This window comes from Eutrema salsugineum, unplaced genomic scaffold, assembly GCF_000478725.1.
Source record: "Eutrema salsugineum unplaced genomic scaffold, Eutsalg1_0 scaffold_2, whole genome shotgun sequence".
In the NCBI taxonomy this organism is placed as follows: domain Eukaryota; kingdom Viridiplantae; phylum Streptophyta; class Magnoliopsida; order Brassicales; family Brassicaceae; genus Eutrema; species Eutrema salsugineum.
Genome location: NW_006256829.1, coordinates 8,972,725 through 8,992,391, shown reverse-complemented (window position 1 = coordinate 8,992,391; position 19,667 = coordinate 8,972,725). Strand labels below are relative to the sequence as shown.

Genomic DNA, 19,667 nt, shown 5'->3' with positions numbered 1-19,667 from the left:
AAAAATATATATTTTAGTATATATATAAACTTAATTTCGAAATTCAAATATTAATTGAGTTTTTTAGATTTTATTAAATATAGATTACATTATCTACTAAACAATTAAAAAATCAGTTATTATCTTTACAAAAATAAAAATCAGATATTAATCTAGATTTGATTTGAATATTCTAATTAAATATTATCTATACTATTAAAAAGGTTATTAAGAATACCAGTACTTAAAAAAAATTCACATATGGAAGTAATGGTTATATTTGAAATATATAATATTTATGATAATAGAAATAATATGATATTTATGTTGATTATATAAATATATATTTATGATTATTTTTATTCACAAATTAATAAAAAATAATAAGTAAGAAAATTAATTGTATAATTTCAATATTCAAAATTTTTATAATAAAATATAGAACTAAAAATATATATAAAAACAGATTAAAAATATTTTGTTGGCTAAATTTATTAATTTTGAATCATACTAAAAATATATTTTTCATACAAAATATAAAACATAAAAAAAATTAAAAACATTATCGCCTGTCATTATAGATTAAATTTTAGAAAACTATATAATATATTCTATGTCAAATAAAATAAGTTCATATATCTCAAAATTTTAATAAATCTTTACATTATACAGTAATATAAATGAATGAATTAAAATTATGTTTTTATAATCATAGTTCTTTTTGGATTAATATGAACAGATGAGTTAGAATTATATATTTTTAATTATGATCATATTTAATACTATAAATAATTTTATATAAACTCAAAAACATAAATTATATTACAAAATTCGATAAACAAAAAAAATTCTGTGCGGATGCACATGGTAAAGTCTAGTGTTCCTATGTTAAATCTTGACAAGTTTTTCTATTCTGGCAGACAAGTTTTCCTTTTCTATATCAATGTATAAATGAATGCACCAAAATATGTCGCAGAAGTTTAGTTTAGCAATGTGTTTAGTCCTGCGGGATTGTTGCAATGATTATACTAGTATACTCACATTTGAGAACCAGATCATTGGTGGTGCAAGTATCCGGTGTTTCTGTATGTCTTACAATGTTGGCTTTCGTGTTTTACAATGTTCATTGTTGTCTTAATTTCAGGCCGAGTGGTACAATGCATGCCAGGATGCTCTTAACAAGTTGGAACAGCTATCTCATGGTAAAGATGCAGCCGAGCTCATTCAGAGTAAGGTTTTGCAGGTACCAATCTTCTTTTATTTTGGCTCAATACTGTCTGGTCCCAGAAGCTAATTAATATTTTTCTGAATGAATTTCCTCACATGTGCTAAACTTTGGATCTTTCTCAATGGCAATTTCAAGTTGCTTCAGGGGAATAATGAAGATATGAAGCTTTTTCTAGAAAAGGGTTTAAGAGCTGGAGACATTAGCAATCTTAACGCAGAATGTCTGACTGATATTTGGATCGGAAAGGGCAGGTTGCTTTTCTGAAGCTCTCAATGCATGTGTGTACATGTATTTAACCTTGTGATTCTGTCTTAGAGCGCATCTTATGCATACCAATTAAATGACAAAGCTGTATGTTTCATGATTTTGTGAACTCTTCCCCTCAGGTGGGCATTCATTGATTTAAGTGCTGGCCCTTTTTCATGGGGACCTTCTGTCGGTGGGGAAGGAGTACGAACAGAACTTAGTTTCCCAAATGTGTGCAGTTGCAGGTACTATTCACAATAAATTCTCCTGCATTTTGGCTTCTATATAAGTTGTAAACCTCCTTGTTATTTACCTTAACTTTAAATGACGCATCTCTGTCATTCTTTGGCCGTCTTTCATTTTCACAGAACTTTTTCTCAATTTCCGTTAATTTTGTGTCCAACAAACTGCAAGCTGCAATTCAAGACAAATCTTATTTTTGGAGTGATGGTCTTGACGAACATGGCATTGTTTTTAAGGTAAGGAAACATTAAAAAAATTGCAGCCAATCACAAGTGATTGTCTTGATGAACATGGCATTGTTTTGAGGTAAGGCAACATAAAAATTTGCAGCCAATCACAAACTGACAAAAAACCATAAGAAAGTAGAGAGTGCAATGGCGGCAGCTAGCATCAATGGGAAGAAGAACCTGTGTCTCCGAGTAGCCCCACCGTACGAAAAGGGCTCTATCATAATCGGAAATTTGCAGGAAGGATCATCCTTCTTAGTCAGCTCTGATATTTTAATGGCTGTCTTGTAGTCTTGCTGCTTGTTGTTTATCTGATAGCAACTGTACGCTGAGCTCTTGCTTTTAGGAAAGAGAAGGGGCTCTTGTGGAGTTGTTGTAGTTGGTTGAAACAGATCCACTTTCTCGACTTTTGGTCCAAATGCATCTGGAGCCATGTTCTGCTGCTGATGTTCGTTCAACTTTTTCAAGGATAGTCTGTTCTCCTGCAACCAAAACCAGAGAAGAAAAACAAGTCGAACCATTTTCATCATCCAATATTATATAGTAGGAAAGGCAGAAGCAAAATGCAAAAGAGAATGAGAAATTGATTAATTAGTACATGCAAATGGCTGGCTACGTCTGCACGCGTGAGACCTTCTATATTCATGATATCAAGTATTTTCTTAGGAACGGCCTCTGTAACGGAGACCAACGAGAAATCCACATATGCAAGCATCAAAATAAACCTTTAGCAGAAAGTAAGAATGGCAACATATATCACACATTAGGAAAGGTCAAAAAGAGGTTTTTTTTAAGGCAAACTAACTTTCTATACCCAATTGCTCAACGGCAGTGACAAACTTCTGGTGGAGCTCCGGTGTCCAAGGGACACGAGGCTTCAGGGAACATGGCTCTTGGACATTGTGTTCACTCCCCTCACCATCTTTCTTTTCTCTGTCACTGTCACTGACTTTGTCTTTCTGGTTGTTGCTGATACTTTGGGAGAGTTGGGAATCAGAAGGGCCTATGCTTTTTGCGAATTTGTTAATGTTCTTCTTAACAACATGTTGCCATATACTACGAAGCTCCTTGAGGCCAACAGGCTTGACCAGATAATCACACGCGCCATGTGTAACACCTTTCATAACACTGTCGTAGTCGTTATGAGATGACATCACTTGAGAAAATGAACACACAAAGAGTGATGAGGAGTCGAAGACTAGTGTTGATAAGGAAAATAAAAAGCGAGGAAGGGGACACGTACTGATGACAGGAAGGTTCATGTCAAGACCAATTTCAAGCAACTTGAAGCCATCAGTCTCCAGCATCTCTGCATCGGCTATAACCAGATCAAACATGTTTCTCTTGTCTCTCAGCATTTCTAGAGCTTTCTTCGACTCTGTTGTCGTTGTCACTGGCATATCAATCAAAAACAACATCTCGATCCCACGCTTTCATAGACAGGTAGAAAAAACATAAAGTAACAGAAGCAAAGAATATAAGTACCATGATATTTGCAGAGAAGCATCAAGTCTCTTAGTTTCTCAAGGTAGGTTGGATTGTCATCTACGGCAAGGACCCTCATTCCTACCGGAAACTGCTTAGTCATTCTCTCTTCAGCGCTCAACAACTCCATATCTGATGCAATGCGTCTGCAACAAGTCTCCTCTCTTCCCTTCTCTTCACTTTCTTCTTATTCTGAAAACCTGCAGTCTGAGAACTATATGCAAATTTTTAAGGAAAGAAGTGACTGATTACTTCCCATTATTCCGGTCTAGATTTCTCCACATATTCACAGATTTCCTAACTATTTTGGCTCCTCTTTACCTATTCTGTAGATATGCTCCTCTGTTATATCTTGACAAGTTTTCCTATTCTGGCAGACAAGTTTTCCTTTTCTATATCAATGTGTAAAATGAATGCACCAAAAATGTGCTATTTATTACCTTACCTGTTGTAGAAGCGGCGTAACGGAAGGGAAGAGAGGTCATGAATCCCAAGGTCTAGATGAGATCAAATCCTAAACTAATTAAGATAAGAGATTAACACCATCTCTAGATATAAACACACTTAAAATGAATGCACCAAAAGAGTTAAAAGCCCAAAAGAGTTAAAAGCCCAACAGACGAGACAAAACGAAAGCCCATAAGCCATAACTTAAGATAGACCAGAGTCGCTGGACCGCTGCTATTACTGTTTACTTGTATGGAGATTAGGGATATCAAATGTGCTAAACATCAGACAAAAATCTTATTCAGAATGTTAGTACCATAATTACCAGATTTGAAACGACATAAAGATGGCTTTGCATCTTTAGAATCATTTTGGTTCCTTCAAAATGCACTATGTTCACTTGCTCTAAGGAGGGGAAACTAGAATTCAAGAAAAGTAAAAAAAAAAACCATCACACATAAGAGTTACAAATTGACAAGAAACCATCAAAAAATAGAGAGCACGGTGATGGCTGCGGCCAGCAGCAGTGGCATGAAGAGAACTTGGCCGTGAACAGCCCCACCGTAATAAGGCTCAATCATAATCGGAAATCTGCAGGTCCCGGTTGATGGATCCGTCTTGGTCACCTCTGATATGTTTGGAAACTTGCACGCTGTATCTAGCTGGTCGTTTATCTGATAGTAACTATTGAACGCATAAGATATGTTTTCCTTCCCGTCCAGATTCCCACAAGAGGTCCCAACCCCGAGACTAGTGCAGTCCCCTAGGCTACACGCGTAGCTCACACTTGGAGCCACCTGCGGATCGTCCAACCTCACGTTTGGCTTCATCACACACCACTTCCTCTGTAAGTACCTCACACCTTTGGCCTGAATCAGAGCTCCTGTGTTAGTTGTCCCCAGGTTCAACGCATATTTAGGTAAGCCATCAAATGTGAAAATCCCCCAGTGTCTCTCAAAGTATCCAGGCTGAACACTCTTGGCGTCCTCGTCTATCAAGCTGAACAAGTAGGCATCGATTGGGCCTGGCCTTCTCGGAGTCCCTTTCCCTCCTGAGATGTGGGACATGAACCCTTGGTTGAACTTCCTAGCGTACTCCACGTTAGCATTCCTGTCTCCATCGGTTGGCCACCCAATCTCACCAACTATGATGGGCATGTTTCCAAACCCATTCTTCTCCAAGGCATGCACAAGCGTGTCGTAGTTTGCGTCAAACATGTTGTAGTAGAAAGTCCCACCATCGCTCACTGGCTGTGAGTTTCCGTCAAAGAAGGCGTAATCGACTGGGAAATTGGCGTCGTTGTAGAGACTGATGAAAGGGTAGATGTTAACAGTGAAAGGGCCGCCATTATCGCTCAAGAACTTGACGATGGTGATCATGAGGTCACGGATATTGGCTCTGAAGTCTCCTCCTGAAGGGAAAGTGGTGGAGCTGTCATAGACATCAGCGTTCAAGGGACAAGTGACCTTAACTTGGTCTCTAAGCCCGGCTTTTATTAACGCGATTTGGATGTTCCGCAACGCAGGGAAAGTAGTGCTAAGGTAGCTCCCGTTATAAGTTGATAGGAAAGGTTCATTGCCAACAGCAACGTATCTGTTCAACAACCCAAATCAGAGGATCAAGATTCAGCAACCTAGTTTAAGTGGTTTGATATATACAGTTAAAGACATGTGTGTGGAATTATCTCAGACAAAGACGTGTAACCCGTGATTTCAGTACAATTCACTAGACACAACCTACTTTACTGTCTAGTAGAATCCCAAACTCAAGTCTCTGATTCCCAATTTTCTAACTTGAACAGTGTAAATGTGGAACCCTAAAAAAGGAAAGTTGATAAAAAAGAAAGATAAAAAAAAAAGGAAAAGGGAACCTGATGTTGACGTTATCGGTGGAGATATGAGTAGAGACATTTTTAGCAACCCATTTCTCAGCGGCTTTGAGGCTGGAGGCGAGAGTGGCGAGCATCTCATTGGGAATACCAACCATAACCTCGATTCCGGACTTGCCCAGAGCTCTGAGTGTGTCGTATTCGGCGTCGAAGAGCTTCACTTTCTGAATACCGTTGTCTCTCAGCATCCGTACCACTATATCCGGCGGAAGAGGATGCGACGCCTGTGTGCCCCAGTTCGCTCCGATCGAACTTGCCCTCTGAGAAACCAGAGACACCGTTAACAACACCACCAAGAAACCCCACCCCATCTCAGGCTAGCCGATCTGACCCTTCTTTTCACTAAAAAGCTATACAACCCACTAAGCTTTGAGCTTAAAAGAGTTTGAGCTTTGAGCTTCGAGCTTAGCTGTACAGTCCACTGCGTTTTAAAGCGACCACGCACGAGCAAGTGACCGCTGTTTTTTTGGTAACCCACAACGACAAAAATGACACGTAAGCATCGATGTCTTTGGTTTGTGGTCCCTTGCTTTTAACGGATATATGGGCTTCTTTATCACAGGCCCATATCGGGAAGATTAATTCTACAGCTCCAAATGTATGTATTTTTTTCCCTTGAATTATTCTACGTACATTAATTTTTTTTTCTACGTACATTAATTTACTTAGCAGTTTCGACCAAAAAAGACGAATAATTTACTTAGCAGAGTTTACACAAATTTCTCTTACACAATCTGATACATTACTCTGAAGAACATGGAAGAGCGACTTTGAATCTCCACATAATGTTACATGAGTAAATCCAAGGACCAAGCCTCTTGACTAAACAGCCATACAAAATGTCACTGCTGTTGACTTTAGGGGATTTTTTTTTTTTTGTCACAGACTTAAGGGGATTCAAGTATCTTGGATTGACCATCTAGCTCCACCCTTTTCAGCTTCTAAGATCTAAAAAGATGCATTATAAAGCAAAATATGTATTAGCCTTTGCAATAGCTTCATGGAAAATATGGTTTGGGATACGATTAGAATTCCCAAAGCCCAAGTGGCCTGGTTTCCTCTTGTTTGGCATAAGGTCGCTATTCCGAAGCATGCTTTCTCGGCCTGGCTTTTTACTCTCAACAGAAATCCCACTTTGGATAGACTTTCTGCTTGGGGTTTGGATGTCGAAGACACTTGTCTACTATGTGGCACCTCTACTGAATCGCGAAACCACCTGTTCTTTGAATGCACCTATTCTTATGAGGTTTGGCGAAGAGTGCTAGCTCATCTTCACTTATCATTCATTCCTGGACCGTGGAATAAGGTCGTTCTTTGGCTCCCCACAGCGACATCGTCAAAGGACCATTTCTTTGCTTTGGTCCAGGGATGGCAGGCCTCGATGTTTGAGATATGGTCTGAGCGCAACCGAAGATTTCATGATGGTATTTCTCTCAGACCCTCTCAGGTTTTCCTTAAGATTATGTCTGTTCTAAGAAGCAAATCCCGGGCTCTTCTTCAAATCGGCTCGAAATATGGCGATAGCCTTGTTGCCCATTGGTCGCCGAATTGACTGGTCTCTTTTATCAGCTTTCTCTTCTTTTGGTTGATTGGCGGTAAAGCGTGTTGTGATAGGCATGTTCTACCTTTTATGATCCTTGTAATCTGTTCCTCCTTTTGAACTTTCCCTTGGCTTCTTTTGGTTCTTGTTTGATTCTTTTTATCTGTTAACATTCTTTATATTCAAGTAAGCCCTTTAACAAAAAAAATAGCTTCATGGAAAGTTTGAGAGAACTAATGTCGACTTCAACTTGTTTGTAAGGAAAGGATTACAGTTTTTGCCCTGTTTCTGCCATTTTTTTTTCCATTGTTCCAAACATTAAGTTATAAAAAATGCTTAAGTCACTGTATTTGGAATATACCATCTTTTGGTATGGCAAAAAAAAAAAAAAGAAAATTGAAGTGTTGGAATATACTTGAGAAGGAAAGAAAAATCATACCCTTTCTCGTTTTCCACAATCTCCATCCAAGAAAGAAAATAGAGCCAGAGATGTAGTTCACGTGATGTTCTTGATAAGGAAAAGATGCAACATTATCGAGGAGAGAGTTTGATAGAAATTGATCATCTAAAGAGTTGAACAATGGAGCAAGCTCCCAAACTTCTGTGCTAACTCTACATTGGAAAGATAATGTGATTAGTACTCTGCACTACTTTGCCGCATAATTGACAAGTATTTACGGCATAACTATCTTCAATCCTCACATTCCTTCTGTTTAAGGCTTTGCAACAGGTTATGGAAGATATGCCACCAAAACTATTCAATTTTTGGTGGCACATGACATTTTAGTTTAACTTTAAATGCATCATTATTTGCGATTGAGGACATTCTTGTCAGGATTGAGAGAATTCTATATATTAATGATATCATGGTTTCACCTAGTAAAACCATCTTTGGTATGGATACATGACGTATAGAGTACCAAGTGCTTCTTACAGAGATGGTTTGGTTAGTATGATTTTATGCACCATCTTAATCGATTAACAGGTTGTATAAATTAATTTACATTTAGCTCTATATATTTGACGAAAAAAATGAAAAAGCTATATATTTTTGATGACACAATAATATATCTTTTTTTTTTTTTTTAATTCTTTTGAGAGGGACGGAAACAGTTTTGGCTAATAGAAGAAGAAAAATCAATTTGTGGGCAAGACCCAAGACAGCAGAAAAATACAGTAGCCAGTGTAGGAAATTTTGCGGGAGGAAAGAGCAAAACCCTACTACGATTTACCATTTACTAGGAGAAGAAGAAAACGAAGACGATGCGTAGATTCGTGGCTGGGAACAGATCAGTTTCCAAGCTCATATTCACTATTTGTGTTGCTATCATGGTACGATTCCTTCCTTCGATCCGTCGCAAGAGGAGTATTTGATCAAATACATTTATTTTGCTTTCCACCTCTTCTCTTGAGTTCTGGTGCTTTTTTTAATTTCCTGATAACAATTTTGAAATGCGATGTTATGTGCATAGGCTTTCGTTTCAATATTACATCTCTTTCTCAATCGAGTTTGCGTGATTTGTTCCGATTGATTTCGTGATTAGTTCCTGCCATCTCTATCACATGGAGCTCCACATAAGACGGGGAAGTCTTCTGTGTTTTCCTTGTTCAATCTCAAGGACAAAAGCAGATTTTGGAGCGAGTCTGTCTTTCGTAGCGGTATGTTCTGTCTGCAGGCCTCCCTTGCTTTTCGATTTCATATGTGTTCCTTTACATCACACTTTTTTATTTTGCTTGCTGTTTTCAGATTTTGATGATCTGGAGTCTTCAGTCCACTCGAATTTCGGTGTGCTGAATTACACTAAGTCAGGTGATTGCCTTTCATTTTTCTCTCAGTTCCTGTGGATCCTTAAGGACATAGCTAGCTCAATTAGCAACACCTCAATCCAATTTTTTACGGTTCTTGACTTGCATTTTTTCAGGAAGTATCGCGAGTTACCTAGAGCTTATGGAAATCGATTCTGTCTATCTTCCCGTGCCAGTCAATTTTATTTTCATAGGCTTTGATGGAAAAGGTAACCAAGGTGAGTAACTGCTGCCTCTGTTGTTCTTATTTGAATTGGAGCCATCGCTTGATTCTGCTCTTTTGTCCATAACTATTTTCTACACATACTCCAGAGTTCAAACTCCTTCCCGAGGAACTTGAGCGTTGGTTCAACAAAATTGATCACATGTTTGAGCATACTCGAATTCCACAAACCAAAGAAGTTCTCAATCCCTTTTACAAGACAAACATTGAAAAGCAGTCGAAACACCATCTTCCTATAATCAGTCGCCTGAACTACAAGTACAGTATTCTCTTTTTTCTAACTTGTTTCCTGGCGGTTCATTCGCAATGGTGGTGTTGATTTTATCTAGACGCTAATTGGGCATTATTTTTACCCTTTTTCAGCTTTTCTGTTCATGCTATACAAATGGGAGAAAAGGTGACAGCAGTAATCGAACACGCCATCAAGGTTTTAGCACGCAAGGATGACATTTCTACCAATGGGTAATACATTTCAAAGGGTTTCTTTATTCAGTTTATGTCATGGAAGTCCGTTACTGGTCAATTTCTTATACATGGCAGCTTTAAGTCACTCATGATAGCTGCTTGCGACCTTTTCTTTTTTTTAGAGTGCTATTTTTATATGATTTTATCTCTTTTTTTTTTAAATGGTAACAGAGATGAGGAAAATGCTCTAAGACAAGTTGATGTTGAGATGATGGAATTCATTTTCTCTAGCCTTGTTGAATATTTTCATCTTGGGGATGCATACAACGTATTTATATTAAATCCCAAACGTGATATTAAAAGAGGCAAATATGGATACCGGTGAGCACCTGTTATTTCTCCTATCACATTATTATATCTCGGACGAGGAACATACTAGACTTACAGAAGGGTTTTGCAGGAGAGGTTTTTCAGACTCAGAGATATCTTATCTGAAAGAGGTGGTTATCTCTCAATTCTGTTTATGATCTCTTGGTTAAGTTTCCTGCCAAGTGCTTATATGTATATCCCACGTTCATATTACTCTTTTTATTTTACGCAGAACAAGGACACTATAAAAAAACTTCTACAGTCTGGAAAGCCATCAGAAAATATTTTAGGTACAGAAAGGCAAATAACAACGCTATTTTCCCATTGTTGATGTAGATTCTAGTTTCTTATTTGATACCTGTTGTGAGTATGTTGTAGCATTTGATATGGTGAGGAAGCCATTGTACGAAAAACATCCAATGCTGAAATTTTCCTGGACAAATGCGGAGGAGACTGATACGGTTAGTTATTTTAGCTCCACCCTGATGCTCAAGTATTACTATTCCATTGATTAGACTTAAAGTTTGTAAGATGTCGCAGAAGTTTAGTTTGGCAATGTGTTTAGTCCTGCGGGATTGTTGCAATGACTATACTAGTATACTCACATTTGAGAACCAGATCATTTGTGGTGCAAGTATCTGGTGTTTCTGTATGTCTTACAATGTTGGCTTTTGTGTTTTACAATGTTCATTGTTGTCTTAATTTCAGGCCGAGTGGTACAATGCATGCCAGGATGCTCTTAACAAATTGGAACAGCTATCTCATGGTAAAGATGCAGCCGAGCTCATTCAGAATAAGGTTTTGCAGGTACCAATCTTCTTTTTATTGTTCTGAATGAATTTCCTCACATGTGCTAAACTTTGGATCTTTCTCAATGGAAATTTCAAGTTGCTTCAAGGGAAAAATGAAGATATGAAGCTTTTTCTAGAAAAGGGTTTAAGAGCTGGAGACATTAGCAATCTTAACGCAGAATGTCTGACAGATATTTGGATCGGAAAGGGCAGGTTGCTTTTCTGAAGCTCTCAATGCATGTGTGTACATGTATTTAACCTTGTGGTTCTGTCTTAGAGCGCATCTTATGCATGCCAATTAAATGACAAAGCTGTATGTTTCATGATTTTGTGAACTCTTCCCCTCAGGTGGGCATTCATTGATTTAACTGCTGGCCCTTTTTCATGGGGACCTTCTGTCGGTGGGGAAGGAGTACGAACAGAACTTAGTTTCCCAAATGTGGGAAAGACTATTGGTGCAGTTGCAGGTACTATTCACAATAAATTCTCCTGCATTATGGCTTCTATATAAGTTGTAAACTTCTGACTATTTACCTTAACTTTAAATGACGCATCTCTGTCATTCTTTGGCCGTCTTTCATTTTCACAGAACTTTTCCTCACTTTCCGTTAATTTTGTGTCCACGATTTTATTTCCTGCTAGAAATATCTGAAGATGAAGCAGAAGACAAACTGCAAGCTGCAATTCAAGATAAATTTTCCGTATTTGGAGAGGTATGTTTTGATTGCTGAATTAACGGATCTTGATCCTTAGAGCTGTATTTTTCTTGAGGCTGATGCATGTGGGATAAATGCACATGTGTTCATGTTTACAGCGTCCAATGTCTCTGAGTTATGTTTTCCATTTCCTTGTTTGAAATGCTTTTGGCCCACACTTCTCAGTATTGCTCTTGTTTTCTCAGAAAGACCATCAGGCTGTTGACATTCTTCTAGCGGAGATTGATGTATATGAACTATTTGCGTTCAAGCACTGCAAGGGAAGGAAAGTGAAGCTTGCTCTTTGTGAAGGTGCTTGTATTCTCTAACGCAGCCTTATGAGTTTTAATTTTCATGTACCCTCTTCTTATTTTCTATTTCTTGGTCTCAAAGAAGGATTTCACATAGCTCCCACATTATTTCTTAACTCTTTCGATTTTTTTGTGTGCATTTTCTCATTTTGTCTTCACTTTCCATGTCTAAGAACTTGATGAGCGAATGCGGGATTTAAAAACTGAGCTCCAGTCATTTGAAGGAGATGAACATGATGAGATTCACAAGAAAAAAGCGATTGATGCACTAAAACGAATGGAGAGCTGGAATTTGTTTAGCGATGAGCATGAGGTATTTTCTTGGTCCCACGGCTTTTTTCTTCTGCTGCTATCTCCCTTGCTGGTTTGAGGATTTTCTCAGTAAAGGGGATTGGAATCATAATGTATCAGTTTTATATAAGAAAATGTGACACATTGCATTGTGATGTCCACTGCACAGGAGTTCCAAAATTACACAGTTGCACGTGATACGTTCCTTGCACATTTGGGTTCTACTCTGTGGGGATCAATGAGACATATAATATCACCCTCAGTTGCTGATGGTGCATTTCATCATTATGAGAAGATATCTTTTCAGCTGATCTTCATCACACAAGAGGTATGTTCATGTCAAATGGGTGTAAAGGGTTTCCCATCAGGTCTAGCATATTTGTCTTATAATCTAAAGTCACTAGGATAAAGACATGTATGGGATGAACAAAACGTAAGATTATAGAATATATTATGTCCTTTTATTCTGAAAGGTTATGTAACTTATGTCTGAGAATGGAATACTATTGCTAAAAAGCATAAGCACTTCATCCTGCCAGTATCATTGCCTGATTTTTTTTCAATCTCGTTTCTATAGATGCTGAAAAGAGGTCTTCACCCTGTAACTTTATTTGATGTAGAAAGTTCGACAAATCAAACAGCTGCCAGTGGACCTCAAGGCCCTCATGGATGGACTTTCTTCACTGTTGTTACCTTCTCAGAAGCCTATGTTCAGCCAGCATATGTATGTACTGAAAGGATTTTAGTTCTTAAGTTTTACAACCGCCTGCGTAACTTATTACTATTACGCTTGATCTTTCTGACCCTCTTTGATGAAATGTACCTCAAACTATGGTTAGAACTAGTAGATTGTCTTGGCACCAAGAAAAGAGAGAAATATTTTTTATTATTCTTAGGTTGTTTTTCTTTTCATCTGATTTCTATATGCAACTTCGATCTATATTGAAGTGTCGATAACAATTTTCATAGGTTAACGCTCTCTGAGGATCCAGCCTTGGCTATGGCTTTTTCAGTAGCCCGAAGGGCAGCAGCTGTACCTCTATTGCTTGTTAATGGAACTTACCGGAAGACTGTTCGTTCATATCTTGATTCTTCAATCCTGCAGTATCAATTACAGAGACTGAACGATCACACTTCCCTTAAAGGTCAGCTAAGAACAGAAACTTTCTCTGTTAAAAGTAATTTTTGTGAAGTAGTTTCCGTTGATCCGTTTTGTTGTAATATAAAATGAAGCCTTTCCGTGATGCTTAGCTAGAAACTGTTTACTACTAGTAAAAGTGCTTTGGTGTTCCTTTATTCTGTCGAAATTTATTTAATGTAGATACTATGGATCACACATCTATATAGATGATTACTGTTGAGACTATTTGCTACATGCATTGGTTGATGTGATACATCGTGATTGACATTGACACTGTGAACCATCCTTGTATACAACTCAGGAGGTCATGCCCACAGCAGGTCAACTCTTGAGGTTCCTATCTTTTGGCTCATCAATGGGGATCCGCTGCTGATTGACAAGCATTATCAAGCAAAGGCGCTTTCAAATATGGTCGTTGTTGTTCAGTCGGAGGCATCTTCATGGGAGAGCCATTTGCAATGCAACGGGCGATCACTTTTATGGGATCTAAGGTTATAACACACACATGTTTGATTAAAATTTGAGCATCATCCGCGACTTAGTGTAGATGAGTCTTTCCTGATTCCTTCATCTTTATCACATAGGACCCCGATGAAAGCGGCCATGGCTTCTGTTGCTGAACATCTAGCCGGATTGCTTCCTCTTCATCTTGTCTACAGTGTAGCTCATGAAAGTGCAATTGAGGTATAAGTTATGCTTAAAGATTATACCAGATAGCATTGCGTTGTCGTTTCATGAATATTTTTCTGTTGCTGGTAACAACTGCAATCTTGTGAACCGAGCACAGATACTGATTATAATCTTCAGGCAAAAGAAGCTGATGGTCTGTTTTGGCATCTTAAAAAAATTGTGTTTCACAGGACTGGACATGGTCAGTGGGTTGCAATCCCTTTTCCATAACTTCTCAAGGTTGGCACCTTTCACAGTTTCAATCTGACACCATTGGCCGGAGCTATATGATTACGGCGCTTGAAGAATCAATACAAGCAGTCAATTCAGGGATTCATCTTCTGCGTCTGGAGCGAACGAGTATCCTTTGGATATTTTTTTATATATATGTTTTATGCCTGTAGAACAGTAGAGGTTTTGACTTAGAAGTATAAAGAACTTGTATTGGCTGCTCGTCATTATATGTGCTTGTGTTCTTATCCTTGACTCAGAATCAAGATGAAAAATCATTTAAGCCCTTCAAATCGAGGGAACGTGAGCTGATGAACAAGTATAAGTACGTGGTTAGCCTGTGGAGACGAGTGAGTTCACATCTATTCCTTTGATTTGCTTTCTTCGGTTATGAAAAACCTGTGTTGCTGGAAGGCTTGAAATGATGTGTATGTTATATACTAACAGCTTTCGACTATTGCGGGAGAAACACGTTATGGGGATGCCATGAGATTTCTGTATACCTTAGAGGAAGCCACAAGCGGGTTAGTACACTTTTTACACTTTGCTGCTACAGTTTAAAAGGAATGATTGCTAATCAATCAGGCTTTCATTTATATATCAGATTCTTAAAGGAAGTGAATGCAACGGTGGACGTTCTGCACCCAATTCACTGCACAAAAATGAGGAAGGTGAAAGTGGAAATGGACATGACCACAATTCCTGCCTTGTTCGTAGTTGTGATTCTTCTTTACGCTGTCTTCAAGCCAAGAGCTCCTAAGCCAAAAATCAACTGATGTCTCAAAATATAAAACGAAGAAAATCCCATACAAGTTTTTTTTTGTCCCTTTCTGAAACAGAGTTTCATCACTCTTTTTGTAGCTCAGTTGGGCAAGAATTGTTGTAATCTATATCTGATCCGTTACGGGAATTGCAAATGTAGAACTTACGCAAAGTTGGTAGTTGAAGAGATAAATAATAGACAAGATCGAAAGAAAAGAGCCTTGTTTTGTGTGTGTTTGGGTCACCAGTGGGCCCTTTGGAGGTGACGAGAGCAGCATCTTTAGCCAATCTCGGAATAACAAAGACTCGTAAGAAAATAATAGAAAAATTGGATCTGAGGCTGGAAAGTTCCCGAGGCATCGGAGGAACCCTAAATTGAATGAGAAGGAGCGAGTGAGAGAGGAGAGAGAAAGAGAGAGTCAAGTGATGGAGAGAGAGGAGGAGAAGAAGAAAGAGGAAGGATCATCGTATAGGTATTGGGTGAGGGAAGCAACAGCAGACGCAGCTCCTCCTCCTCTTCCCCAGAAGCTCACCAATAACGACGTCGTTCCTAATGCTCCTTCCCTGGGCTCGCTCTGGAATCAGGTTTTCCCTATTCTTCTTACACCTGTTTTAACCATTCTTGTCCTTTTCATTCTCTTATCTGATCTGCTTTCACTCTTGTCTTGTTTACATAGGCTGGCACCTGGGAGGAAAAGAGTCTTACCAAATGGGCCACCGAGCGATTAAAGGTTTCTACTTCTCTTCTTTGTTGTTTGTTTATCTTTTGCGTTTCTCTGGCAATGTTTGAGTATTTTTGGTACTTTAAAATCGTGCTGGCAGGAGCTGCTGGGATCAGTTGGTTCATTGCAATTCTCTTCTGGAAAAGCTGAGATTATAGATGTTAACAGATGCGTTGGAGATGTGAGTTTCCTCTCCTTATTAATCATCTCCTCTCTCTCTCTCTCTCTCTCTCTCTCTCTCTCTCTCTCTCTCTCTCTCTCCCCTTGTATTCTCTATGTTTGTACTCCATTTATGATCCCTTCTTCTTCCTCCGCCTCGCTAGGCTTTCTTAGTCACAGTTCGGAACAAGAAACGAGTTGGCTATACTTATGAGCTTTCCCTAAAAGTCGAGGGTAAGACTCTCCACTTATATTTTACATTGTAGAATTCATTTTGTATATGTGTTGATAAAAGAATAGACCTTTATCTCCATTCCCATAAATTCCAGTCTTTAGATTCGGATATATTGCATTTGAGTTTTATAGTTGATAATTATCTTTTCATTCTCTTTGTTCGTGTGTAAATACAACTTATTTGCGTACATGACTGGCGATTTCCTCAGGAGAGTGGTCATTTGAAGACAACATGAAGAAGGTGAAGGGGAGCCTTGACATTCCTGAGTTCTCATTCGGAGAGCTTGATGATCTTGAGGTAAACTTTATGCATAGACTTTGATATGGTTAGTGAAGGATGTTAAGATATGTGAATGGTATACTCATACACACTTTTTGCAATGAGCAGGTGGATGTGAAGCTCGGCGAAGACAAAGAGCTTTCCCAGCAACTGAAGCAGCGGGTTAGGCTGGATATGAAGCAGTTCCTGGACCCTATACGCCTGAAACTCGGCCAGTTCGAGCAGGAACTCAAAGATCGATAGGGATTGGTTGTTATCATTGTCTTCTTCTTTTCCTTTCAGTTCAGCCATTTTTAGTTATCATCGAAAACTTGGTTAAACATTATATTGCATCTTACAGGTTTTTGTATTCATGCTTCATCTGTTTACCAACATCTACGTTGATTGTCGAAGTTCATTTCATCAATCAGCTTTTTAGCCTTTCTACCTAATGGCAAATGCTTCCATACTAGTGTACGTGAATGACTTAAATAAAAAAGGCATTGTATAAAGAACAAAACTGCAGAGGAACAAATAAATGATTTGAAGAGACTATTCTGTTACAATCTTAACTCATTCTTCACTTTTCTTCTTTCTTCTGGGCTCGCTCAATGCCTTCTTAGCCTTTGCCCACTCTTTCAACGAAGTTGCGCTTCTCATAAAAGTGCAAGTCTCTCCTGAGCCAATCTTTCTCCTAATCGGCATCTTCGCAGCCAATTTACATCCCTCTCTGACATTCTTACCCTTCAGACTCTGCCGATTCTCTTCTAAACTTCTCACAGGGGTACTATCCACCTGGACTCCTGCAGCTTCAAAACTAGCGGTGCTACACGAGTTATCCCTTTGTTTCATTCCACTTTCACTCTGGTTAAAGTTGGAGAACTGGCCATCTCCATTGTTGTTCACTCTAGCTGCTTCGTTCTTGTCAGAAGCTAAATCCGGGAAGAGTTGAGTTATACTGAATGAAGCACTCCTGTCGCTAACCAGCTGAGTCCATGATGCCCTTTGAAGCCATGAAGAACCTCCTGTTGACTTGCTACGAGCTTCCAAGGATGCTTTCCCTGCCTCGTCTTTGTCCACATCATGATCCACATTATCCTTCAAGTCTAAGCTTTCCTTTTCTGCATTCAAATCCTCTGCTACATTCTCATCCGTTTCCACATTCAAATTGTCATTCTCACAATCGTTCTCAGTGCTTGCTTCCAGGGGTTCCGCTTCCACACTTATGTCAGTAACAATATCATTCTTCTCTATGTCATCCTCAGCAGCTACATTCTCTGCAATGATTGTAGAAGTTATGCGCTTACGTTTCGTCTTCTTGATCTTAGTCACAGTCGGCCTTTCAGTAGAGTTGGGCACATCGAACTCCTCTGAATTCTCTTGGCTAGGCAACCCGGCAAGATCAGTGTTGCCGGATGCAGATTGTACTGCTTTATTGGAGCCAACACCTGGCAAGAAACTGGATACGGTAAAATGATTGCTGTTCCCATTGGCCACAAGTGCTTTCCAGGAAGACTTTTGGGACCAAGAAATATTGTCAGTCGACCGCTTGACACCTATTTTCCTGCTAGGTTCATCCGTTGACTTATTCGGATCGACTTCAGAAGGTTTCTTCTTTTCACTTATGGTCTGTGAAGATTCCTGTCTCCCATTTTTCTCCAGGATGATTGATTGCCTTTTTTTCTTTGGATGAACGTTGTTTCCCTTTCGTCCCTCAATATATCCTGCTCCACTTGCTTCATTGAGAGTTGATTTCTGAGTTAAGATCAAAGAAAAGAGCCAGATCAGGGATAACGTAGGTGGATGACAAATTATAGGGGTAAGGAAAATTGAAAGTCAACAGCTTCAAATACCCGCTTTCTTGACAAGATATCCAGCTCCGAGTCCATCATATCGTTCCCATTAGATACCACATTGATGATGAGGTTATCGTTGTTATCATTGAGGATGAGGTTATCGTTGTTATCATTGTTATCGTTGTCATTGTTCTCAAAGAGCTTAGACATCACCGAGTTCATAATATTCACTTCTTCTTCGTTTATTCCCACATTAAGTGCTTCCAGATCACGCACATGGGTTTCCCGAGGAGTGAGAGACGCAGAGTGCTCTTCACAATCGCAAAAGGTCTTGGGAAGAGAAGACGGCACTGAAACACGCTGGAAGCTATACTTATGTTTGCCAGTTCCACTAAGTGGCAGAGATTTCACCTGCACCAAACCAAAAAAGTATACTCAATCCTAATCTCCTACTCCTAGTTACTATACCATGTTCTATGTCACAAATATCCAAGGAGCTTTTGGTACCTTTCTGAGTCTAGGGATGAAGATGTTAATCTGAGTTGAAGGGGTGAACTTTTCGGGAGCTTTAATGGTGTCATCAGGTGTGGAAGCTGACTCTTCCCATCCCCGCCTCAAGCGAGCTAGATAATGCTCTTTGGCTTTCTCCAGTCGCAGCTTCCCTCCTTTCCAGATACATCCGTTATACTGCGAAAATCGAATTCGAGTTAAGAGAAAGAGAGAAGAGAAGAGGTAAAGAAGGGAGAGATCGAATCTGCTCACCGTGGAGAAGAGCTTGGTGAGGGACTTGTCGGAGGAGGGAGAGAAGTCGATGTAAGCGAAGGAGCGTCCTTTGGTCCTGACGAATTCGACAGAATCAACTGAACCCATGGGAGAGAAGATCTTGAGAAGATCGTCTTTCCCGACGCTTTCTCCCAGTCCTCCGACGTGAAGCCTAACGCCGCCGCCGCTTCCGCCTCCCTCCATTTTTTTTTCCTCTGCTGCTCGCTTCAGTTTCTCCTTCGTCTTCCCCGACTTTTACATGTTAAGAACTAGGCCCATTATTGAGTACTTAATGGGCTTTTAGCGGGAAAAAGAAGAGGTCCAGGAAAAACAATTTATATTTTGATGAGGTTTTTGGGGTCCCGTTTATTAATTTCTTCAGCATTATTTGAAACAGACATCACAAATTGTGGTTTCGTCGTCTGCGAAAGGATCTGGGAGTGAAGATACAGTCGTTTTCTCAAACGTGTTCGTCTTCCGTCTAATCAAATGGCGCGTGTGCTACTACACTCGTAAGTTACTGGGTTCGAATTTTTGATTTCGATTATACATTTACCGAACTGAGAAGAGCATGTCGTTTTTTGTCAATGAATTATTGTAATGGAACTGGAGAATGTGTAATAAATTAGTGGTGATGATGAAGAAAATTGGAAGGAATAGGGAATGATGAACAAGAGTGCACGTATATAGGGGAAACAGAGTTGTGTGGTCCTTTATAAGGGAAAAAATGGGTCCATGTGAGTTTTGAATAAAGATAG

At 39.2% G+C, this 19,667-nt stretch overlaps 5 protein-coding genes across 5 annotated transcripts; 2 read left to right on the top strand and 3 right to left on the bottom strand.

Moving 5' to 3' along the window:
* Positions 1–2,030: 2,030 nt before the first annotated feature.
* On the bottom strand, positions 2,031–3,867 carry LOC18016497 (two-component response regulator ARR18). Its single transcript, XM_006401067.2, has 6 exons — positions 3,854–3,867; positions 3,409–3,615; positions 3,167–3,316; positions 2,729–3,079; positions 2,522–2,598; positions 2,031–2,405 (listed from the first exon to the last, which is right to left on the bottom strand). The coding sequence occupies exons 2-6, from the start codon at positions 3,536–3,538 to the stop codon at positions 2,031–2,033; spliced, it is 1,083 nt and encodes a 360-aa protein (XP_006401130.2). The 5' UTR covers positions 3,539–3,615; positions 3,854–3,867.
* A 280-nt stretch (positions 3,868–4,147) lies between these two features.
* On the bottom strand, positions 4,148–6,198 carry LOC18016496 (glucan endo-1,3-beta-glucosidase 6). The gene is made up of 2 exons (XM_006401066.2): positions 5,726–6,198; positions 4,148–5,448 (listed from the first exon to the last, which is right to left on the bottom strand). The coding sequence occupies exons 1-2, from the start codon at positions 6,052–6,054 to the stop codon at positions 4,341–4,343; spliced, it is 1,437 nt and encodes a 478-aa protein (XP_006401129.1). The 5' UTR covers positions 6,055–6,198; the 3' UTR covers positions 4,148–4,340.
* Positions 6,199–8,443: 2,245 nt separating this feature from the next.
* On the top strand, positions 8,444–15,188 carry LOC18016494. The gene is made up of 25 exons (XM_006401065.2): positions 8,444–8,615; positions 8,828–8,942; positions 9,031–9,093; positions 9,206–9,307; positions 9,402–9,570; positions 9,676–9,774; positions 9,949–10,098; positions 10,178–10,217; positions 10,319–10,376; positions 10,465–10,547; positions 10,795–10,893; positions 10,975–11,090; positions 11,226–11,344; positions 11,520–11,590; positions 11,779–11,884; positions 12,057–12,196; positions 12,344–12,502; positions 12,795–12,898; positions 13,144–13,319; positions 13,617–13,806; positions 13,900–13,999; positions 14,176–14,344; positions 14,483–14,565; positions 14,663–14,739; positions 14,820–15,188. Exons 1-25 carry the CDS (start codon positions 8,547–8,549, stop codon positions 14,989–14,991), a joined length of 2,829 nt encoding a protein of 942 aa, XP_006401128.1. The 5' UTR covers positions 8,444–8,546; the 3' UTR covers positions 14,992–15,188.
* Positions 15,189–15,236: 48 nt separating this feature from the next.
* LOC18016495 lies at positions 15,237–16,796 on the top strand. The gene is made up of 6 exons (XM_024155881.1): positions 15,237–15,562; positions 15,655–15,708; positions 15,800–15,880; positions 16,023–16,092; positions 16,302–16,390; positions 16,481–16,796. The coding sequence occupies exons 1-6, from the start codon at positions 15,404–15,406 to the stop codon at positions 16,613–16,615; spliced, it is 588 nt and encodes a 195-aa protein (XP_024011649.1). The 5' UTR covers positions 15,237–15,403; the 3' UTR covers positions 16,616–16,796.
* Positions 16,797–16,875: 79 nt separating this feature from the next.
* On the bottom strand, positions 16,876–19,151 carry LOC18016492 (putative uncharacterized protein DDB_G0282133). The gene is made up of 4 exons (XM_006401064.2): positions 18,910–19,151; positions 18,655–18,834; positions 18,205–18,558; positions 16,876–18,106 (listed from the first exon to the last, which is right to left on the bottom strand). Exons 1-4 carry the CDS (start codon positions 19,111–19,113, stop codon positions 16,925–16,927), a joined length of 1,920 nt encoding a protein of 639 aa, XP_006401127.1. The 5' UTR covers positions 19,114–19,151; the 3' UTR covers positions 16,876–16,924.
* Between the last annotated feature and the right edge of the window lie 516 nt (positions 19,152–19,667).

Coding starts and splice junctions, on each gene's coding strand:
- LOC18016497 (XM_006401067.2), bottom strand. CDS start 3,538: ATGGAGTTGTTGAGCGCTGAAGAGAGAATGACTAAGCAGTTTCCGGTA. Junction 3,080..3,166: donor CATGAACCTTCCTGTCATCA/GTACGTGTCCCC, acceptor CATTTTCTCAAG/TGATGTCATCTCATAACGAC. Junction 2,599..2,728: donor TGAGCAATTGGGTATAGAAA/GTTAGTTTGCCT, acceptor TCTCCGTTACAG/AGGCCGTTCCTAAGAAAATA.
- LOC18016496 (XM_006401066.2), bottom strand. CDS start 6,054: ATGGGGTGGGGTTTCTTGGTGGTGTTGTTAACGGTGTCTCTGGTTTCT. Junction 5,449..5,725: donor ACCGATAACGTCAACATCAG/GTTCCCTTTTCC, acceptor GTTGTTGAACAG/ATACGTTGCTGTTGGCAATG.
- LOC18016494 (XM_006401065.2), top strand. CDS start 8,547: ATGCGTAGATTCGTGGCTGGGAACAGATCAGTTTCCAAGCTCATATTC. Junction 11,091..11,225: donor ATTTGGATCGGAAAGGGCAG/GTTGCTTTTCTG, acceptor TCTTCCCCTCAG/GTGGGCATTCATTGATTTAA. Junction 11,885..12,056: donor GAAGCTTGCTCTTTGTGAAG/GTGCTTGTATTC, acceptor TCCATGTCTAAG/AACTTGATGAGCGAATGCGG.
- LOC18016495 (XM_024155881.1), top strand. CDS start 15,404: ATGGAGAGAGAGGAGGAGAAGAAGAAAGAGGAAGGATCATCGTATAGG. Junction 15,709..15,799: donor GGGCCACCGAGCGATTAAAG/GTTTCTACTTCT, acceptor TCGTGCTGGCAG/GAGCTGCTGGGATCAGTTGG. Junction 16,093..16,301: donor GCTTTCCCTAAAAGTCGAGG/GTAAGACTCTCC, acceptor CGATTTCCTCAG/GAGAGTGGTCATTTGAAGAC.
- LOC18016492 (XM_006401064.2), bottom strand. CDS start 19,113: ATGGAGGGAGGCGGAAGCGGCGGCGGCGTTAGGCTTCACGTCGGAGGA. Junction 18,835..18,909: donor TCACCAAGCTCTTCTCCACG/GTGAGCAGATTC, acceptor CGATTTTCGCAG/TATAACGGATGTATCTGGAA. Junction 18,107..18,204: donor ATATCTTGTCAAGAAAGCGG/GTATTTGAAGCT, acceptor ATCTTAACTCAG/AAATCAACTCTCAATGAAGC.